At 34.9% G+C, this 22,066-nt stretch overlaps 2 protein-coding genes across 3 annotated transcripts; one reads left to right on the forward strand and one right to left on the reverse strand.

The window, feature by feature from the left end:
• The first annotated feature begins 5,664 nt into the window (after window positions 1-5,664).
• Window positions 5,665-7,148, forward strand: LOC120145173 (protein LATERAL ROOT PRIMORDIUM 1-like). Its single transcript, XM_039159066.1, has 2 exons — window positions 5,665-6,627; window positions 6,884-7,148. The coding sequence occupies exons 1-2, from the start codon at window positions 5,733-5,735 to the stop codon at window positions 7,108-7,110; spliced, it is 1,122 nt and encodes a 373-aa protein (XP_039014997.1). The 5' UTR covers window positions 5,665-5,732; the 3' UTR covers window positions 7,111-7,148.
• Window positions 7,149-11,229: 4,081 nt separating this feature from the next.
• Window positions 11,230-15,940, reverse strand: LOC120145310 (ankyrin repeat-containing protein P16F5.05c-like). 2 transcript variants are annotated; one of them, XM_039159189.1, is made up of 7 exons: window positions 15,866-15,940; window positions 15,613-15,755; window positions 14,988-15,075; window positions 13,438-13,502; window positions 11,827-11,895; window positions 11,704-11,753; window positions 11,230-11,612 (listed from the first exon to the last, which is right to left on the reverse strand). In XM_039159189.1, exons 2-7 carry the CDS (start codon window positions 15,679-15,681, stop codon window positions 11,501-11,503), a joined length of 453 nt encoding a protein of 150 aa, XP_039015120.1. In that variant the 5' UTR covers window positions 15,682-15,755; window positions 15,866-15,940; the 3' UTR covers window positions 11,230-11,500. The 2 variants fall into 2 exon arrangements, with proteins under 2 accessions (XP_039015120.1, XP_039015121.1); XM_039159190.1 differs by having other exon boundaries at window positions 15,613-15,700; window positions 15,866-15,925.
• Between the last annotated feature and the right edge of the window lie 6,126 nt (window positions 15,941-22,066).

Genomic DNA, 22,066 nt, shown 5'->3' on the forward strand with positions numbered 1-22,066 from the left:
TTTGTTTACAACAAGCTTATACTAATTTTGAGGTGTATACAAAAATATATGAATTTTTAGTTGAGGATAGGTCAGAAAATAGGGCAGCAGATTCTGCTCAAAACAGCTTCTGTAAGTCAACTTCGAAAATTCATTATAAATTGTAAAAATTGAAATAGAAGAAGTGATTTATATGGTTAGATTCTTATTCGATTCTAGTTTTCATTGGTATAAACATAATAATTTTTAAGTTTGTATATTAATATAGAATAATATTTATTTGAAGGTAGTGCAAACTGTCAGGATATGAAATTTTGATCAATTTTGGAATTTAACCAAATCAAAAGTAAAGGATTAAGTTGAAGCTTAGTGAGGCTTATATTTTGACTAGCTTGATCTTGTGATCCACCTACCTCTTAGGTGGAAAGCACTTCAGCAACTCTGTTGGAACAACATCCCTAAACTCTACCAACACTTTTTCTCACTTCATTCGGGACTTCCTCGGTCATTGTGGGCTCATCTCCCACCAACATTGTCAAGTAGGTGGGCTCCTCCTTACGTACCCCTTTGAGAATTGAATTTCAGACAATATATTGGCCCTAACTCCAGCCTCTCGGTGCATATGAACAATGCACTGGTGCTTTGAGTCAAGAATGCACATGCAATTTGCAAAAGGTAAGGTACCACGAACGCAACAATACGGTCAAGGAAACTAATCCCAATCACAAATTCAAAGTCATCGAGTGGGATTACCTTGATACTTTCTTTACCGGTACAACCTCCAATGTCAAGCTCTACTACTTTTTCTACCCTAGCAATTGAAACTTCTTTGGAATTGACGACCTTGATAAACCCACTTGCCTTCTCTTCCGAAAGGTCAATTCTTTGGTAGCATGTTTGGACATGAACAACTCTGAGGCACTCGTATCAACAAATGCACTCATCTTATGGCCAGCCACAGTAATGTCCATGAACATCATCCCCTTCTTGACTTCTATGGAACTCAAATTGAAGCTTCAAGGTCTTCTTATCTTCCGCATCATCATCCTTGATGGAAGCAGTCTTCACACGTTGAGGACAATTCTTCTTTATTTGATTTCCTCCACAATAGAAGCATGCTTAGTCACCCGACTTGTTACCCTTCTTGGCTTGGTCATTTGGTCTCTTATTACTTCCTGATGGCTTGTTGGATCTTCCCTTGGCCTTCTCTCTCCCATATTGCCCTTGGGTCTTAGCTTTGGTTTAGAAGAGTCGGTCTTCTTGACTTCAAACGAGGACAAATACTTGACCACGTCCATAGCCTCGGACAGTTCCTTCACTCCCCTTCACTGGATCTCAAACTTTACCCATCGTTGTAACCCATCGATAAAGGCAAAATATCCATCTGAATTGCCCAAGTCCAGAATATACAACTGGATCTCAGTGAAGTTCTTGATGTACTCCAAGAGAGAACGGTCATGCTTCAACTGCTTTATTTGAGCTGAGCATTCCTTGGGTAGAAATACTCCTTGAGTTCTCCCACGAACCCCTCCCATGTCCAAATTAGAAGTGACTTATCTTTCACCTCGGAACACTTACTTTGCCACCATAAATTAGCAATATCATTCAGATAATTTGAAGTAGTATTTACCTTGGTGGACACATCCTCGATGCCACTACCTCGAAAGAACTACTCCATGCTCTAGAATTTTTTTCAAAATCCTAGTCAACTCGATTCCCATTGAAAACCTTCGTCTTAGGGACGTTGATCTTGGGCCTAGATGATTCCCCTAGTGCCCTATTGTGCACGACAGTCTTGTAGACCAACAACTTATTTTTGACCTCCATCAACTCCTTCATCAGCTTTGTCCTCATCATACGATAGCTTTCCAGTCCACTGGTATGCTCGTCCAACTCATTGGACATATCAATGATTTATTCATAGAAACCCTCGACTCCCTCTTCGGGTTCCAGCACAACTAGGCGAGATTCGATTGAATCATAGGTTCCTTTGATATTGTTGTAAAGATCTTCAAGCCTACCAGCCCTTACTCAAAGAAAGCCTCTATATCCTTTGAAATCCCTCACTTATTTTCACCCACAACCTGAGTTTCAACTCATTCGGCAACAATATAAACCTTGCCTTGGTTTTGTGGTATCATCTTGTCGAAAAACCTTGGCTCTGATACCACTTTTCGTGCCCTTGGAACTTCAAATGCCTCAAACGCACAACCTTATTTGTTTCTTCAAAGAATACAGTTAAGTCAGCCTGAAAACAATCCAAGGAAAGATGTTTAGATTAGCAACGGAAGCAAAAGAACTTTGAAAGAGAAAGCAAGCACAAGAACAAGACAAGAGAAATTGAGAGAATGTTATGTGATTTCTCAAAATGAAGAAGTGGATACAAATGAGGAGGAGAGGCATAAATTTATAATGAAGGCTCCCCTCAATGAACAACTAAGATCTAAGTACATCGACGAACCAGATCAAATACAATCCCCTAATCAAAATAATCATAATTACAAGATCTCTCTATCTAAGGAAACTATACAATACTCTTGATAACTTGCCTTAGAAAGAAGATTACAAAGATTATGAAAAGAATCAAGATTATCATGCATTAACCAAGTGATTCTTCTTCCATACTTGTGTAAGGCTCTTTATCTCCATGAAATGGGCCAGTATGGAAGGGTCTGGCAAGGCCCAAAATGCCACTTAGGTTGTCATTGGCTCCTTCTTGCGTTGTGATCTCGGTCATGGGCTAGCGGTCAGTGACAATAAGTTTAATTCAAATCAGGGTAAATTATCATGTTGGTCACTTTTTTTTAGTTTTATTCAATTTTGATCATCAAATTTTAAAAGTTAAGTCATTTGTTTTCAATTCACTTGATACCAGAACGATCAACTCTAGATCATGGGTGATATAATTACACTCATATGGTTTCAAAGGTCTTGATTCATAAGCCACCACTTTTCTATCTTGCGTCAACACATAATTTCAGGAAAATTCTCTTCTTTAAGGATGAAGCGGTTGTTGTCTTTAAAGTGTTGGGAAACACTTATGATTTTCATGCGCGAAGGATTTAGGTAGAAATTAGGATCAAAAGAGAGAAAGTCTAATGGCAGAGCCTGATTGGAATACCTTATTCATCAAATCCATGGTTATAGTAAAGAAATTGGTCAATCCAATTGGTCAATCCAACTCTTTTACCTTTAACTGATGATAATTCGACCTCATATCATTCTTCAAAAACACTTTGTAATCCTAAATTGATAAAACAAGTTTTGATCCTAGGCAATTGATATTTGTTCTTCATACTCTATTTTTTTAGTTGTTAGTAGTCAATATACAATCTCAATGTCAAATCTTAGTTCTTTACAATTAATATTAGAGCTCTCTCGGGAAATATATAGGCTTGTATAAAACCTCGGTCTAATAACTCTTGAAGTTGAACCGTAAGTTCCTTGAGTTTTTAGGGTATCGGGTAATAAGAAACATATAAGTGATTAGAGCCACTGTCAATTAATACAAAATGCGATAAGCATCGATCATAAAGGTATTTACAATAACATCAGATGTATTATATTGCCTCCCATAGAGAAAACTAATCAGAAACTTCAAAGAGCTAAATGAACCTTCAGTACTAGTTATGAATGCGTAGGATAGGGTACACTAGTTCCATGACTCATAACGCTCTATTTAGTCTGCCATTCGTGGCTTATTTTGAGGTTCATTAAAATGAGCCAGTAGGACGTGAATACCTCTTATTTTGATCCTCTTTTTCACATTTATCATCTTCCCAAACATTACCTTCAATACCCTTTCTTAATGTTATGCAACTAGGGCTGTAAACAGGTTGAACCAAACTCAAATATTACTGAAATCGACTCTAAAAATATAAAATTGAGTTCGACTCAAATCATTTGAAGCCCCAGTATAGTATGCACCTCAGTTTCTATTTCGATATGCATTTCATATCCTCAAGTATTCTTTTAATTGCCTTTATCCAACACCCGACTAGTGTGAGCTATCGTAGTAACACCTTCAAATAACTCAGTACTATTCACCTAAAGCCTTTCTGTCAGTGCTCTGCAACTAGCCAGTTTAGTCTAAGCTCTAAAAACTCTTTGAAATACTATCAAAATGGCATGAGATAGTGTCATCGTCATTTTGTGAATATACCTAGTCAATAGAAATCGTCGAACATTAGTTAACTAACTGTTTTCATCCAACCAAGAGTTTTACTCTCAGAATGAATTATTGAAGGGCTAAAGTGCTTTAAAAAAAGGATAAGAGTCAAAAATGTTCACGTCAGCATTCTAATCCTTATGGATATGCTTAGTTAGCAAAAAAATATTGACCATTAGTCAACTATTTTCATCAACTAAGGGTTTTTTTTTATCCAAAATAAAACATTGGGGCCAAAGTGCTTCAAAGAAAAAATAGATCAAAATGATCATGTTATCATTCCATTTCATGTGGATATGCCTAGTAGTAGAAAACATTAATCATTAGTTAATTGACAATTTTTATTCAATTAGGAAGTTTTTACTCCTAAAATGAAATTTTGGGATTAAAATGTTTCATAAAAATATTTATATAAATCAAAATAATTATTTTATCGAGTGTGAGAAGTTAAATTTATTTTTTAAATCATAAAAAAGAACTCAAATATTTATGCATACATATTGTGGAGAGCTCGGATGAAGTGGGGGCTCGGATGAAGTGGGGGCTGTTAGGGTAGGAAGTAGGACATAGGCCCCCAAACTCTAATGTTTTGTAGTTGAAGGCGAGTGAGCGAGACAGGAGTGAAAGACACCTATTGTCAATAAAGCAAACCAAAGGCTAAACTCTCGAGATAACGTTCTCAAACAAATTATTTCACGAGATAATGCTCTCCCAGGATTAATTGTTTAAATAGGGTGAAATCTACAGTGTTGGTTGTAGGTCGCCATGCCTTCCGGGCGACCTACTACGTGGTCAGCCATGCACGTCCCCAAGCATAGGTCGTCATGCCCTCCGGGGGACCTTGTAGGTCGCCATGCACTCCTGGCGACCTTGTACGTCCCCAAGCATAGCTCGCTCAGATAGCCTCGGTCGGACGGATGGCCAACGTGTTGGAACGTGCATGGCACATGCAATCTCTCTCATAGCTCGCCGGGAAGACATGACGACCTATTAGGTCGCCCGGATGGCATGGCGACCTACGGCCAATACTGTAGATTTCATCTTATTTGAGCAATTAATCTTGGGAGAGCATTATCTCGTGAAATAATTTGTTTGAGAACGTTATTCGAGAGTTTAGCCGCAAACCAAAGCTATTACCCAGCATTTCATGGAAGAAGGTATTGTGAAGTAAGTTTTTTTTTGAAAAAAAAGGGCATAAAATCTCAAAAATTAAACAACAAAATTCTTTATACGTCTCTTCTTTAGCTAGTGTGCGATTATTGGAGAGAGACAGAGAAAGCAAAGCAAAAGAGAGGAACCCACCTCAGTTTTGCTTTCTTGTAAAGCAAATAGAAAACAAAATAAAATTTCAACATAGTATATTGCAGATATCAAAATAATGATCGAAAGATTTTAAACATATATTATATGTATTCCCTTGAACTTATCAAAATATATTCATCTTCTTTTGCTACAATTTCAGAGATTTTGACCCTTCTTAATTCATATAACAACCACATAGATATATTTTCCTTTGATTGCACTTGTCTCCATCTTTTTCTTTTGTGTTCTTCCCTTCGTTTTCCTTTGATTATATGTATGTTTTATGATTGTGAAGATTGAGCTTTTAACAATTGAAGGAGACGTCTTTATCTGCATAATTTTGTTATTCATTGTGGCTACCACAAGAAGGCCGCTACTGTCAGACTCAGGAGCCTTTGTAGATTGGGCGATATCATCGTCCACGGCAATCCGAGCTGGCCCCGATGACCTGTCCCTTGGCTTTAATGCAAACGCCTCCGCCGCCGCGGCGGTGGTGGCTGCTGCTCCTGAATCCGCCACCACTCAATGGCCACCCTCAGCTGGTCAGATCAACTACGGCCTTCCCTCAGAAACGGGGATGGTTGGTCGTCGCGATTTCGTTTTTGTCGCTCCTGCGTCTTATAACCATCATCATCATTACCATCACCATCTCCACTATGCTCAAGATCCCATCATCGGAAATGATCAAATCAATGGTCACAATGTTGCCACGGCACTTGGTGTAGGCGTCGGTACTGTTTTCCCACTTCTTACAGCATCTCCATGTGTAGCACCACAAAATATGGAAGATTCCGATTTGCTGAATAACAATGGTCGTAACAAACTCACTGATTTGATACAAAGCAGTGGCGGCGGCGGTGCCGGTTCAAGCTCAGGCACGACGTGTCTAGATTGTGGGAACCACGCCAAGAAAGATTGTACACACAGGAGATGTAGAACATGCTGTAAAAGTCGAGGCTTTGATTGCCTTACGCACGTTAAGAGCACGTGGGTACCTGCTGCTAGGAGAAGAGAGCGTCAGCTCATGGCAGCCGCCGCCGCTACTGGCGGTGGTGGCTCATCGGCATCAACATCTGGGGGTAAAAAACCGAGACTTGTCATTTCACAGACGACGAACACTCATACTTCAACTTCAAACACTACATCAAGAAGCTTTGACACTAACTCAAGTCACAAAGGTTTGCTTCTTTGTTTCTCTTTTATTAGGGTTGTTCCCAAATAACCGTAAACGGAGTCATCTGAAATTCTTATTATACAAATGTGATACTTTCATAATGACCTTAATAACATCCTTAATAACATCCGTTATTAATTTAATCATGATAAACACAACGCAATCGAAAATACGATTGTAATTATAATTTAGATCTTGATTATTTGTAGAGAGTGAAATTTTGTAGGATTTTTGCTGAAAAATGTTTTGTTTGTATGCAGATGCATGGTCACTGCCGGGGCAAGTACGGGCGCCGGCGGTGTTCAAGTGTGTAAGAGTGACGGCAGTGGAGGATGGTGAAGATGAGTATGCATATCAAGCGGTGGCTAGGATTGGTAGACGTGTGTTCAAAGGGTTTCTTTATGATCAAGGAATTGAAGGAAGAGATGGGTTTCCCAATAAATCTGAATTGCAACTGGGCGGTGGTGGCGGCAGCAGTGGCGGCTGAAATGGGGTTTCATCATCATCACCTGTTCTTGATAGACTTGGGGGATTCATTATAGTCTAAATTGGATCTTTCTTTTTCTAATGCATACTAATTTTTCATATGGTTTTGGTAAATCCTTCTTTTGTATACTCCATATCCTATTGTTAACATGTGTTTTTTCTTTTGGGTTCAACTGTTTTATTGTTTTTCCTGTTTATTTGTGTTTAAAACGTGTGTAGTGACAGATCTAGAAATATTTTTTTAAGATGAAACACGTACATTAATTAAATAAATTTTTTCTGTGAAATAAAAAAAATAAAATTTTAAAGTAAACACAATTAATAAAATAAATAAATAAATAACCAAATAAAAATTGAATTTTAATGTGTTATTGTGAACTTAATTAGAATCCACCACTGTCTGTGGGTTATTCTCATCTAGAGATGGGCATGAGATCCGAACACAATGAGTTCATTGGGTTTGGGTCAGGTCGGTTTTTTTTAATGTGATGGTCGAGTCGGGTCGTGTTCGGGTTTAGGTGAAAAATACCTGACCCGACCCGAAAAAATATATAATTTTACTTTATATATTTAGGAATAATTACAATAATATCCCTCTATATGTTATTTTTTTCAATTAAGTCACTATTTTTATTAAATAAAAATATTTTTTTTATTGAATAAAAATATTTTTTTTATTTCGAATCGAATCAAATCAGGTTTTTAAGTTATATATGAGGTCGGATGAAAATTTGTGGTCGGATCGGGTCGAGTCTCGGGTGGAAGACTCATTGTTTTCGAGTTGAGTTGGATAGACCAAAAACCCGATCCAATCTAACCCGACCCGACCCATGTCCATCCCTATTCTCATCATGTTGTCTACGAGTTCACATTTTCTTACACTGTAGTCCTTCAAAATTTTGTTCTGATAAGACATTTTTGCTTTCTTTAACCTGTTGTACCCTCTCTTTTTTTCTTATTATTTTTGTTTTCGATAAATGTTGTATTCTTTTTGTACTGTAGAATTTTCGAAAAACATGTACTATATTCGTAGTATACGGTTTTCCAACATGAACTCTAACAAATTTATTTGATCTATTAGAATTAAATCTATTATCAATTAGTTATATTTACGTAATCTGCTAACATATAAGTAATCATAATGATTTTATATTAGACACCAACATTAAAAGTCTGATATAAAATCTCTGGATCGAGATTAAAAGAAAGATCAAGATTCTCCCCCTTTCATTCACCCCTCTTCTTGTACCTCCTCATAATGACAAAAAACCTTGATACTAGCCAATATCATTTTTTTACTATGACTCTTCGTATAGAGAAGTAAACTGTCTTGATTGCTAGTTCACACCCTAAACGAATCTAACCTTTCTCGAGGTTTTTTTTTTCCCTATGGTTTAATATGCGGAATGGTGCATGCATTGCTTTGGTTGCTAATCAGGAACATGCAATGTACTGAACGTGAACTCAATATTATATCCCCACATGTCGGCTTTGTTGTTTCACTTATGTGTGGAAAACCAGGACAATTGGTGTTGGATATATCTGTTCTTGGTTTCTAGTGGTACCTTTTTGCCTAGGGTTCTGCAAGATTATGCAAACTAGTGCTTTGGCTTGTGCTTACTTGTTGACTAATGTGGGATTAAAATAAGATATGAGCTCCTGTGTTTAATTGTGGTTAGGGTCTTACTTTCGGCACTTTTGGGCATGCTGTCCCCCATTACTTGGTTCTTATTTGATGCTAATCTTGAATGCTGTGTGCCGTGTCCAAAGCCACGTGTGTTCCAAAATAGACAGTCTCCTTATCAGACAACCAAACATGACAGTATTCCTCTGCCATTCCTCTTATATGTGTGTCCAGTGTCTGATCCACCTTCAACTAAGGGCAAAACTTTCGAGATAATGTTATCGAATAAATTATTTCACGAAATAATGCACTCCCCAGATTAATTGCTCAAATAGGGTGAAATCTACAGTGTTGGTCGTAGGTCGCCATGCCATCCGGGCGACCTACTAGGTCGCCATGTCTTCCCTGCGAGCTATGAGAGAGATTGCATGTGCCATGCACGTCCCAACAGTTGGGCATCCGAGGCTATCCGAGCGAGCTATGCGAGAGCATCCGAAGCCATCCGACCGAGGGCATCCGACCGAGGCCATCCGAGCGAGCTATACGAGGGCATCCGAGGACAAGAGGAATCACGCAAGGAACAGGAGGGAGTGCATGGCGACCTACAAGGTCGCCCGGAGGGCATGGCGACCTATGTTTGGGGACATGCATGACTGGCCACGTAGTAGGTCACCCAAAAGGCATGGTGACCTACGGCCAACACTGTAGATTTCACCCTACTTGAGCAATTACTCTTGGGAGAGCATTATCTCTTGAAATAATTTGTTCGATAACATTATCTTGAAAGTTTTGCCTTCAACTCAGGGTGAACACGTGGATATTCTAAAGTTTAATTTTTTTTAATTAATTATATATTTTATTGATTGTATTCACTATAAAATTTTATTCGTGTTTATCTCATATAAAAATTCTATGTTATTAATGTATGTCAACGCTAAAAAAATTTCTAGATTTATTACTGTGTACATCGAGATTGATAGCAACGTTATTTATCATGTTACCTTGTCTTTACATAAGACTCCCATAGATATATTTGACTTAAGTTCGACTTGACTAAAAATGAGCAGATAAAGTATTAATTTGATTAAAAGTAACATATTAATTCTATTTTATGTTCAAGGATGGACAGAGAGGAGGACGGGATCTAATAATTAAAATTATCATATATTTTAATTTTTTTAATATTTTTTTTATTAAAAATCTATTTTTATTCCTCTAAAATTTAAAAGTTCGCCCCTTAACAAAAAATCTTGTGTCTGTCCATATTTATGTTGATTGAATAGATCTCTTACTATGTAAATTTCATTTCCAAACAAATAACTATCTTTATAAATAGATACTACAGATTTACATATTAATTTCTTTACAATAAATTTAAATATTAATTTCTTTTCTAGAAATACTTTAGTATTATTCATTTTCAACATTAGTGAATTCTCTTCTTCTGTACATAGGTACGTATTTTAATATTAATATCATTCTGGAAAACGTAACTGAATAACTAACATGACATTCCCTCACCACTGCAACATGGAAGGTAGATGCCACCAAAAACAAAACAAAAACTCAAATGCATGCTTTTGCTGGTCATGATTGAGAATGGAGAAGATTTTAGAAGTTCCTTTGTCAACTTTGTTAGACATCCAAGACAAGAATGGTTGCTTGAGGGTATGCTTAATTTGATGTTATTTCGACTTCTCATCTTTCTTAAATATATTAGTGCAACATATTCATATTTAACACTTATATATCCGGATTCAAGTACAACATCCTATGACCGAGAGATCATTTGTATAATCTACTCTTTTTTCTAAATATTTATGTTGGATGAAGTTGGATATGGATTTTGATCCCAAAACTCTAATTGGAAATATGCTTCTCAAGTCAAATCCAGTTTTGGTGGAGGGTGATACTTCTAGGGTCGGGTGAAGACCAAGTGAAGGATATGGGTCGGGTCAGGATAACCCTAAACCCAACCCAACCTATTGTCATCCCTAGTTGGGTATGCAAATACAGTCATGACATGAGTACTTTCCACAACTTAAAGGGAGCAATTCAAGAGCAAATCTAGGTCGCTCAACCCCACTACAATTATTCCCTATTCTTTCCAAGAAATTGACAACCAAATGTTGCTCATTGGCAAATATGTTTTAAAAAATAAAAGTTCAACATAGGACAAATGTTTAGGTTAAAGGAATGAAAGCGGCTTTATTTGCTCTACATGCAGAAAACAATTCTTTCAGGCATAAACTTCAGCCCTACTTTCATCATTTCTATAGATACTAAGCAACGACTTACACGACTCAACAAAGGGTGTATATAATAGAGAAAAAGTCTGATGCAGCATAATTCTGTATTGCTATCACTAAACAAGAGAACGATCCCACCATAAAGTGAGAACAGAGGGGAAGAATCTTAATTCTTAGTTAATTAATCAGGGAAGAGGGAGAAATGAGAATCTTTTGTATCCTTTATTCCTCCACCAACATCACTCGCTTTAGGCGAGCATAAATTGGATGCTTCTGTCGCAAAGTGCGAGATGAAAGTTCTTGTTAAAACATACATCAAATCACTGCTAGAGAATCAAGTATTTTGGCACAGGTCAAAAGACACCCACAAAGGGCCATTATTACAATCAACAAAATTTTCTAGTAACAGGAACATAAGAGGAAAACAATTATATTTATAACCTTACTCATTAGTTTGTGTAAGAAAAGAAGCATACTTTTCGGAATATAGATAGATGCTTCTCTTAGGAGGCTTGATATCAGGAAACATTGACACCAGTAAGCTCCAATTCTACTATTGTGGCATTAATTGCATCTATAACATCCATCTTTCCCATGCTTAGAGCCTCGTCGATTGGAGTTCGTTCATGGCTGTTCATATCCAATTCCATAAATAATTGGTTGAAAAAGAAGGGCTAACAAGGAATAAGTAAACTCGATATTGACATAACAAACAACTCACCTGTTTAGAAGGCTTACATTTGCACCTGATAGAACTAATTTCTTAACTACCTGTCACCGGCATTTATATAAGTACCCTAAACTTGTGTAAGATCGTCTAAAGTGAAAGACTAGTATAAGTTACCTCAACATGACCATTGAGACAAGCCCAATGAAGAGGGGTATTGTTCTCCACATTAGAAGCATTAACATCCTGCTCATGTAAAATCTTCAAAATGGTAAACAAGATGTTCTGGGAAAAGGTAATAATAAATGCCAAATATATCCTAAAGGAAGATTTTTAATGTATGATAATCCTCTGTGACCATTATCGAGAAATTTAGATGCAAAAATACTCAATAACCTAAGCTCAAATGAATACAGAGAGAGAACCTTACTCCATCCAAGCCAACAAGAAATTCTAGTAGAGAATGACCTTCCAGATCCTCTTCTACAGAAAGGTAGTCCGTTATTGCCACCCAAAAATAAAAGGCAAGACACAGACTACAACCTACACTTACGTTTCCCATTGGAGGAGAAAAAATCTACTGTACATGACCATTGACCATCTATATAGAGAGTTCCATCTTGTATCCACATGGTACCAAAATCATGGATGGATAATAACTGAACCACTGGCAGAATTCTACCAGCAGCAAATATGATTCTACCAACATGAGTTCAGGCATATTCAAACCACCTTCATCAGATAACAATCTTCAATCCAGTTAACCAAATGGTTTTTCTCTTTGATCTCTTTCCATACTGAATTTAAAGAGACAAATGTTATTGGTTCGACAGCTACTTAGCTACAATAATCTTAGCAAGAACAATCCTTCTTTGGATAAATGCTATCGACCTCTCAACATTAGCTAGAAAAGTCCCTGTTTCTTAAATTATCCATAACACCTTGCTCCAAACACCAGTCTCAAATAAAGTGCAGAATTATTATTATATGTATGTGGAAAATCCATACATTTCAAAATTTGAGGGTTAATTACCATCTATTCCCAACCCCCAAGAACCCATTTTCTATCTATGACTCTATTCATTTTATCCTACAACTTTTATTAGTGGTTCAAAGCTCCTTATGTTTCTCATGCCATCTATTCTTTCCCATTTTACAAGCATATCCTAGCAGAATTTTGTTCTCTTATCACTAGACTTGTGAAATACACGCACAAATCTCTTGAGCAAGGAATACCTATTTGAAGAGCTTAACACAAAATTTGATACGATCCGTGAAAGCTGGTGAAAATGAAAACAAAATAAAACCTCTAGATCAACAAGATATTTCAAATTTTGTGCTAAGCTCTTCAATTCCCTGCCTGCTTCATATTTGGACCCTCAACCCAAAAAGGAAAAGTAATATCCAGTTGTTATAGTGCAAGTGTAGGCCCAGAGTTTAAAAAGCGATCAAAGCTGATAACTTTTTTTTCATTTACACTATGCACCAAAACCAACCACATGCGGTGGAAGTTAAATGACTTATTTATTCCAAGTTTATGTACATCGTGGATGTTGCCTCTGTTACAAACATCAAGATAGTTTATTATATTTCTAAATTAATCGAATAATATATGCCCTCTGTTTTCCCCTTTCTTTAAATTAAAATTAAACCACAAAAACATGGTACAATCCTCTTTTTTCAAGTATTCAGTCATAATTCCAGTCATTCAGAAAACTTGGTAAACAGAGTAGTATTGGTACATATTAGAACAACCAGATATAAATATTCATAAGACAGTTTTCTCACCACTCCTCTACTGATGAGATACCCGACGATATCAAGATGTCCATTAGCCGCAGCCATGTGAAGTGCTGCAATAGAAAATCACAATAGTTTTTAAGGAAATACAAACAAATAAATTTTCTTTCCAAAAGATAGTAAACAGAAGACAACTAACAAGCACAAATGAAGACCAAAATGCCAAAAGAAAGTCCTATAAATTAGCATAATTGTTGACCCCTAGAGGGAGAAAAACAGAATTCCAATAACATCACTTCCCTAAATATTGACAAAATGGATGGGAATTAAAAGTCCAACTGAAATCTAACAAAACATGAATTATTGACTTTAGCTTTCTTGAGTGGGGTTATAAAAAATAGTGTCCCCTCATAAAAACATCATAGCAACCCAAAAAGTAATGTTAATGTCATCTTAATCTGGTACCGATGTTATGATTGGAATCTTGAGCTGGCTATATAGGGATGATATAATTATGCAATATATGCATGTATGTTTGTGTAGAGACAGTCGGACAGTTTCTCAAAAGGTATTCAGAAATTTTTAATCCAAAAATAGGGTGTTCTTTTTCCATGTAAGCACTCAATCACATCAACTTTTTTCATTCTTTTCTCGATCTGTTCATTGCCCAACCAAAATTAATCTCTAAAGAAACCATTAAAGGAGCAGGATATTCAATTGATCTTTAAAAAAAATCCACGACTCCTTTTGCTCTCCTTTTTTTTTATATACAAAATGGAGGGCAGAACCCCTTAAAGCTAGACAAACAATTTAACAATTCATCTGCATGAAATAATAAAGACCATTCTTCAAGCTCATAAGAAACTATCTTCAGTCCTAGTGACTGTTCAAGACTTTTTCCAGCTAGCGAATCAGTCACATATTCTTGTCTGAATGGATGCAACAATTACCAGGTCTAACGGTTATCAAGAACTTATGGCTCTCATCTCTGGGGCTAAAGGATGATGATGTGTGATCCTTTGCTTTATCATTGTGATGCAGCTTTTAGAGCCAAATTCAATTTCAAGTTGGTTGGTCAATGGAACAGTTGCCAAGAGAAAAAAGAAGCCCTGCCATTTGGTTTCATTTTTCTACTTTGGTGACTCCAGCAGCTTTAGCCTGATTTTTCCTTTAAACCTATTTAGTTGTGTTTCAACATTAACATCTAGAAATCATAGTTCAAGCAATAGGTTACAGTTCAGTAAGGCCCTTACACCACTACCGAGAATCAAAAGACTGCACGATAAAGGCCATTCAAGATCTCAAATACATGCTACAACATCCTTTTCACCTCGTATGAAGCAGTTCCTAGCTAAATTGTTCTGATATCCTCAACAAGACCCAACATGCAAATATTTCAAACAAATAAAAAAATGTAATGGGATGAGACAACATGACACAATAAAACTACCAAATAGACCTCTTTTTACCTATCATGATAAACATAGAAAGCTGCATTCAGCACAATTAATTCTAACATGCAACTAATACGATGTGAGCAAGAGATTTTCCAAAAATAAATTTAAGAAAGCTTCAAAGCCATCAAATTAATAGGAAACCTGTTCGGCCTTGTGAATCATTAGAATCAAGAGATACACCAGTAGATTCTAAACTTATAAGATCATCATTTTCACCATAGCGGGCAGCCTGTCAATCATAGAATATATAAGAAGTTAAATTGAATTTGAATTGAATTGCTAAGTGAATTTAAATACTGAAGAGTTATAATTTGGAGCATAAAACTAGTAATAAGTAGCATCAACATGATTTTCATTTTCATTTTCTTTCCGATCCTACCAGACAGTAAACAGAAAATATATATAAACATAATCAGTGGTGGACCAAGGAAGCAATCAAGCGCCCTTGAAAATTTCAAATTCACGGATATTTTAAATATATTCTTTGTATTTTGTATTGATAATATGTTTTCGCCACTAAAATTTTAACAATTTCGATCACTTAAAATATTTTAAGTTCGACCCATAACTTAAAATCCTGCATCCTTCCATGAATATAATTCCTACGATTATGCTAGTAAAGGAAAACCTAGTTTTCATTCCTTTCAACATCATATATATCCTAACATTCAATTTTTGCGACCAAGAAAACCCTAAAAATTCAAAAGAAAATAACCCAAAAACTGAATGACAAAAACAATAAGAAAAGATTGACGAGTGTTAAAACCTCAAGCAGTTCCTCAACGGACTCTGTTGCTGCAGGGATCTGCTCTGCTCCGTTTATAGCGATAACCATTTGTTCTGGCCCAAATATACTGAAAGGAGATGATGAACTTGATTCTTTCAGTTCAAATTCAGTGACAAATTACGCTATGAAGCACAAAAAAGAAAAAAGAAATTAAGTGTTTAACGAAAATGAACAGTTATACGAGTAAAAGTAACAGAACAAGAATTGAGGGAGAAGAAGAAAAAGATGGAACCTTGATCGATTGCTGTGCGGTGTGTGAGGCGGCGTGGAGATAGACCTGACGATTTCTGTTTGAAAATATTTGTTTCAAAGTGTAATGTATGGTAGGGTTGTATAACAAAATTGAAAAATTTTAAAATTGATTCATATGTTGTTTAATTTGGTTTAAAGTTTTGGGTAAATTACAAATATAATGCCTAAACTATCAATTTTAATCTGTTTTAATACATAAACTTTCAATTTTTTTAAAACCATATCTAATTCTTAATTTTTGTTTCAATTTAGTACACCAACCGTTAAAACTTAACGGATAGGCTCGCTAATCGCCACGTCTATAGTTGATGGTTGTTACATTTGTCGGTTAATGAAGCACAAACTTTCTAATTTGCACCTTTTCGACCCCCTGAATGTGATTTCAGCCTTTGTTTCACCAAAAAATACCTCAATATCCCTAAATCGACGATAGACTCTTTGACTTCTTCATCCACCGATCCCCATCATCAACCGTCCAATGGGCCTGAAACTGGACTATGTTGGTTAACTCATTATTCTCTCGTGGTCTACTGTTCGGATTGGTCATCCATCCATCGGAGCTATGTCTCGTTAGCTCGTCTGTTAAGTTTTTAACGGTAGTGTACTAAAATAAAATAAAAAATAAATATAAGATATGATTATAAAAATTAAAAGTTTAGGTATTAAAATAGATTAAAATTGTTAATTTAGGTATTGTTTACCCTTTGCTTTTATTTTGTGGTCTAATTTTGAATTGGATTAAACATGTAACACCCCTAACTTATTTACTTTTAATTTTTATTTTATCTAATTAATTTTTTAGATCAAATTGTGAATTTTCAAATTTTAGGACAGTTTTAGGATTTCCTAAAGGTTTAGGGACTTATTCCCTTATTTGACCACCGTTGGTCTGCAAAAAAAAAAAGAAATGGTTTAGATATTTTCAAAAGTATGGTTAAGGGGATTTGAACCCTTACCACAAGCACAGCGTGCATTATTTTAATTAACATATTTCTTAAACCTTTTGATCGGGATTTTAAATCCCCAAAATCAATTTCCCCCTAATCAATTCAAGTCAAATCCCTAATCACCAAAAATCCCCAATTGTGTTAAATACTTTGCCTCCGTCTCATCCCCAATTATCGTCACCTCTGATCGTCGTGATGTGGACTGACCACATCCGGTGCTCGCCGTCGACTCGCGATCAAAATTCGACCATCCCTCAACGAGACCGATCGTCGTTAATCGTAAGATGGTCATCGATTATTCGTCGAAGAACCACTAGTCGCCTCGAGTTTTCAATTTTTTCTAGTTGATTCCGGTGTCCGGCGACCTCACCACACCAGCATTGGTTTCCCCAGTTTCCTGCGACCAAAACCTAACTGGCGGTGTTCCCTCTTTGTCGCTTCTCCATCGTCTGTCGTGGGTAAATCCTCCGAACTCTTTTTCTTTTCACCTTGATATTTGATCTGATTTGGGGTTTATAGTAAGTTAGAACTTTAGGAGTGATCGAACTGCCTAAATTGTCCCGTCACCGCCGTACATGTTGTTACGTGCCATCGTCTCGCGTGGGCTTCTCGACTGGTAAAGAAATATCTGGAATCGGTTTAGTTAGATCGAATTGGACAGAATCGATCTGTGTAGACAAAATCAGTCAATTTTAAATCGACTTAACTAAGTTAACTCGCGTCGAGTCAACTCAAACCAGTCAGACCGTTGACTTTAATAAAAGTTGATTTTGATTAAAAAGTCAAAAAAAAAATAATAAATCATTTTTATGTTTTGAGTCCGAATTTATAATCCGTTTTTCTAAATTCTAATCCGAAAACTCTCAAATCGAACGTTGAACCCCAAACATGCCTATGTATTCAATTATTTTATTTAAGTGCATTTAAATTAAGGTCAATGACTTATTTATGTTATTAATTATCAAAGGTACTCGAGACTTTCCCGATTGCTCGTCAGCTCGATCTAGCTCTTCTCTATCCGTCCGATCGCTAGAGCCCGTGATTCTCGTATAGTTTGTAATCCCTATAAATACTTAGATTTAATTATTTATTTCAATGGTAACTCGAATTCGTTATGGTTTAGGTTCGAGTATTTTTGTACAATGTAGCAAGGCCGGTGCTTTATAGACCTTCCAGACTTCTTTTTTAGATGTGTTCCTTATGTGCTATATACTGATTTAAATATCTATTTTAAGTTCTCATGTGCACATGATTATTTTATCTAATTTGAAATATGATTGTCTAATATGATTTGAATATTGAATGATTTATCTGATCTGAAAGCCTGAATATATATTACTGATTTTAAATCTTTGTTTGATTGATACATGCTCTCTAGTTTTCAATAATTACTGAAAATAGTTATATTTGATTTATGATATATTGATTTTACTGAAACTATTTGAATTGTTTTGTTGAGGTACTTTTGGGATGTGATATGGAGTTTTGCAGGTTCATCTCTGATCAGGCTAGTAAATCCTTATGGACTTAAGGCGATCCTTGGGTGGCCTCCTGGACCCAATAAACCTAGTGGTAAGTCCTTGTGGACCCTAAGGAACTCCTTTAGGGTGGCTCATTTGCTTTGTGCATTGGGTAAGTCCTAGACCTGAGGTCACTCCCCTCAAGCGGCTCCTACACTTCGGCTATGATAAGTTCTTATGGACCCAAGATGCTCTCTTAGGTTGGTTCCTAGATCTGATGGGTCTAGGGTAAGTCCTTATGGATGCAGTTATGAAAAATTGCATATGGTGTACAGTTGGATGGTAACTCTGTAATTTTACTGTCTCTTTCATACTATGAAACTGAACTAATTTTAAAATTATCCCTATGTTTTACTTTGCATTATTGGAACACACTGAGTGCCCAAGTTCACTCTCTAACTTTTTCCTTTCAGATACTTTTGGATAGACATCTTCAAACTTGTCACTTGGAGGATTGACACATTTTGTACCGTATTTGGTTGTAATGTTTCTTTTTTCTGAATTATCTTTATTTTGGGTGACATGTGACTATATTTTGTTACACTCGTTTTATGACATATTTTGTTTTACTACTGATGGTGACTTCGTACGAAACTAGTTATTTAATATTATGTGCTCATGAATGATGTTTTATGTTTTCATTTACTCGATTTGAACTTTACTATTTTATTATGTTGTTAAAGGTGTTTGGTTACGTATGATTTTAAAAAGGGAGTTTTGGAAATGTTTTAGAAAATTTTAATGTAATTCACTATACCTAGTCGTGACGCATAGGCTGGGTCTAGGGGTTACAAAATATTTAATTTCATAATTCAATTTAATTTTAGTTTTTTTTATAAAATTAATTTTTTTAATTAAATTGAATTCAAAAAAGAAATAACAATAATTAAAATTAAAATTGACATTCTCCTCGATTCCTGGATTTCTAGTATTTAAACTTATGATCTTAAGAAATAACAATAAATTCTCTTGTTGTCGGGATCACTTAATTCGTTTTATTTTTGTAGATTTAAATATGTATGTTTGCATTCGGTTTATGATTTAAATTATCGAGATCAATAATTTATGCTTGAATTTAAAAAGTGGTGAACAATTAAAATCAATAAAATCGTACCAAACTAAATCAAGCTATGAATCCTCTCAAATCTTTATGGTTTAATTATTTTTTAAGACACTATCAGTTTTAAAGTTAAATGAAATTAAGTTATGCTCTTAATTTTCCGGTTTAATTACCTTTTAAGACATGAAAATTTTGAAATTAGTAAAATTAAGTCCCATCCTCTATCTTTTTATGTTTTAATTACCTTTTAAAACCTTGTTAGTTTGAAAAATAAGCAGATCCTTCCATAATTTCATCCTAATTCTGGCCTTGACTCGCTGTTCCCCAACTTGCTATTTGTGTATGATAACTATCAAACAAGACCTCAACTTTTTTTCACCAAATGCATAGTTGCTATTATGACCCCCGGTTATCTTCAATTTGATATTGAGTGTTTCTTACAAATCTTTTATGTTTCCTAATAATTCCGTAAAAAGATTATATTTTGGTCTTTTTACTTAAGTTATTGATTAGGGTTTGTCTCATGAAAAACGGACTAATATATGACTAAGAAACGGCGTGACCGGAAATTTAATAAGATACTTAACAAAGTCGGTTTAGCGCTACTAGAAATGTTGATTAATAATAATATTGTAGGTGGAAAACATGAAGAAATATTAAAAAAACTGGCAATCGGCAAAGTTTGCTTATCGGTAGGTATCGATATCGTGCACAGAAGTATCGATATATATAGTAATATATAAGAAAGTGATGAAAATCGGTTAAAAGTAGACATGTATCGATACGTTTATAAGAATATGTATAAAAGTATCGGTACTTTAGTAATTTAAAATATTTTAGTATTTTAAATCCGATGATTTTTGAAATATCAATACTAGTTATTAAAGTATTGTATACCTACTCCAAATTCCAGTATGCTTGTAAAACAATTTGCACGTCAAATGTATTAATACACATTATTAAAGTATCGATTTTTATAATTTCAGCAACAAAGTCTTGATACTTAGAATTTTGAAACGTATTACTTTAAATAATACGTAAATTTACAATATAAACGGTAAAAATCTACCGGTTTAATGATAATAGGCGTAGACATAAAGTATTGATACTTATTATATAGGTATCGATATTGTTATTACAATATGCATCTCAAACAATTTGCACGCAAAAAGTATCAATACACATATATAAAGTATCGATACTTGGACTTTGGAAACCGATTACTTTAAAGTAATAGGTAAATTTACAATGTAAACAGTAAAAATCTACAGGTTTAATGATAATAGGCGTAAACATCAAGTATTAATACTTTTTGTATAGGTATCGATACTTTTAGTCTAGTATGCTTCTCAACAATTTGCACGCACAAAGTATTAATACACATGTATAAAGTATCGATACGTGGAATTTCAAAACCGATTACTTTAAAATTATAGGTAAATTTCAATATAAACGGTAAAAGTCTACTGATATATTGATAATAGGCGTAAATACCAAGTATCGATACTGTCTATATAGATATCGATACTTTTATTCCAGTATATTTCTCAAACAATTTGCACGTAAAATGTATCGATACACATATATAAAGTATCACTACTTATAATTTTGAAAAAAGTAATAGGTTAATTTACAACGAAAATGGGAAAAGTCTACCGGTATAATGTTACTATGCTTAAGTAATCAAGTATCGTTACACACGTATAAAGTATCGATACGTAATAGGTAAATTAACAATGTACATGGTAAATGTTTCTATTGGTATAATGAAAATGCGTAAATGTACAAGTATCAATACTTATTATATAGGTATTAATATTGTTATTCCAGTATACATCTCAAAATTTTTGTGCACAAAAAGTATCGATACACATATATAAAGTATCGATACTTCGACTTTCGAAATCGAATACTTTAAAGTAATATGTAAATTTACAATGTAAACGGTAAAAATATATCGGTTTAATGATAATAGGCGTAAACATCAAGTATCGATACTTTTTGTATAGGTATCGATACTTTTAGTCCAGTATGCTTCTCAACAATTTGCACGCACAAAGTATTAATACACATGTATAAAGTATCGGTACGTAGAATTTTGAAACTGATTATTTTAAAGTTATAGGTAAATTTACAATGTAAACGGTAAAAGTCTACTAATATATTGATAATAGGTGTAAATATCAAGTATCGATATTGTCTATATAGGTATCGATACTTTTATTCCAGTATGTTTCTCAAACAATTTGCACACAAAATGTATCAATACATATATATAATGTATCAATACTTATAATTTTGAAACCTATTATTGTAAAGTAATAGGTTAATTTATAATGAAAATGGTAAAAGTCTATCGGTACACATGTATAAAGTATCGATACATGCAATATTAAAACTTATTGCTTTAAAGTAATAGGTGAATTAACAATGTACACGGTAAATATTTCTACCGGTATAATGAAAATAGGCGTAAATGTACAAGTATCGATACGTATTATATAGGTATCGACATTGTTATTCCAGTATGCATCTCAAACAATTTACACGCAAAAAGTATCGATACACATATATAAAGTATCGATACTTGGACTTTCGAAACTAATTACTTTAAAGTAATAGGTAAATTTACAATGTAAACGGTAAAAATCTAC

Source organism: Hibiscus syriacus, unplaced genomic scaffold (assembly GCF_006381635.1).
Source record: "Hibiscus syriacus cultivar Baekdansim isolate YM2019G1 unplaced genomic scaffold, ASM638163v2 tig00110893_pilon, whole genome shotgun sequence".
In the NCBI taxonomy this organism is placed as follows: Eukaryota; Viridiplantae; Streptophyta; class Magnoliopsida; order Malvales; family Malvaceae; genus Hibiscus; species Hibiscus syriacus.

Coding starts and splice junctions, on each gene's coding strand:
- LOC120145310 (XM_039159189.1), bottom strand. CDS start 15,681: ATGGTTATCGCTATAAACGGAGCAGAGCAGATCCCTGCAGCAACAGAG. Junction 15,076..15,612: donor CCGTTGAGGAACTGCTTGAG/GTTTTAACACTC, acceptor TATGATTGACAG/GCTGCCCGCTATGGTGAAAA. Junction 11,613..11,703: donor AATGTAAGCCTTCTAAACAG/GTGAGTTGTTTG, acceptor GGATATGAACAG/CCATGAACGAACTCCAATCG.
- LOC120145173 (XM_039159066.1), top strand. CDS start 5,733: ATGATTGTGAAGATTGAGCTTTTAACAATTGAAGGAGACGTCTTTATC. Junction 6,628..6,883: donor CACTAACTCAAGTCACAAAG/GTTTGCTTCTTT, acceptor GTTTGTATGCAG/ATGCATGGTCACTGCCGGGG.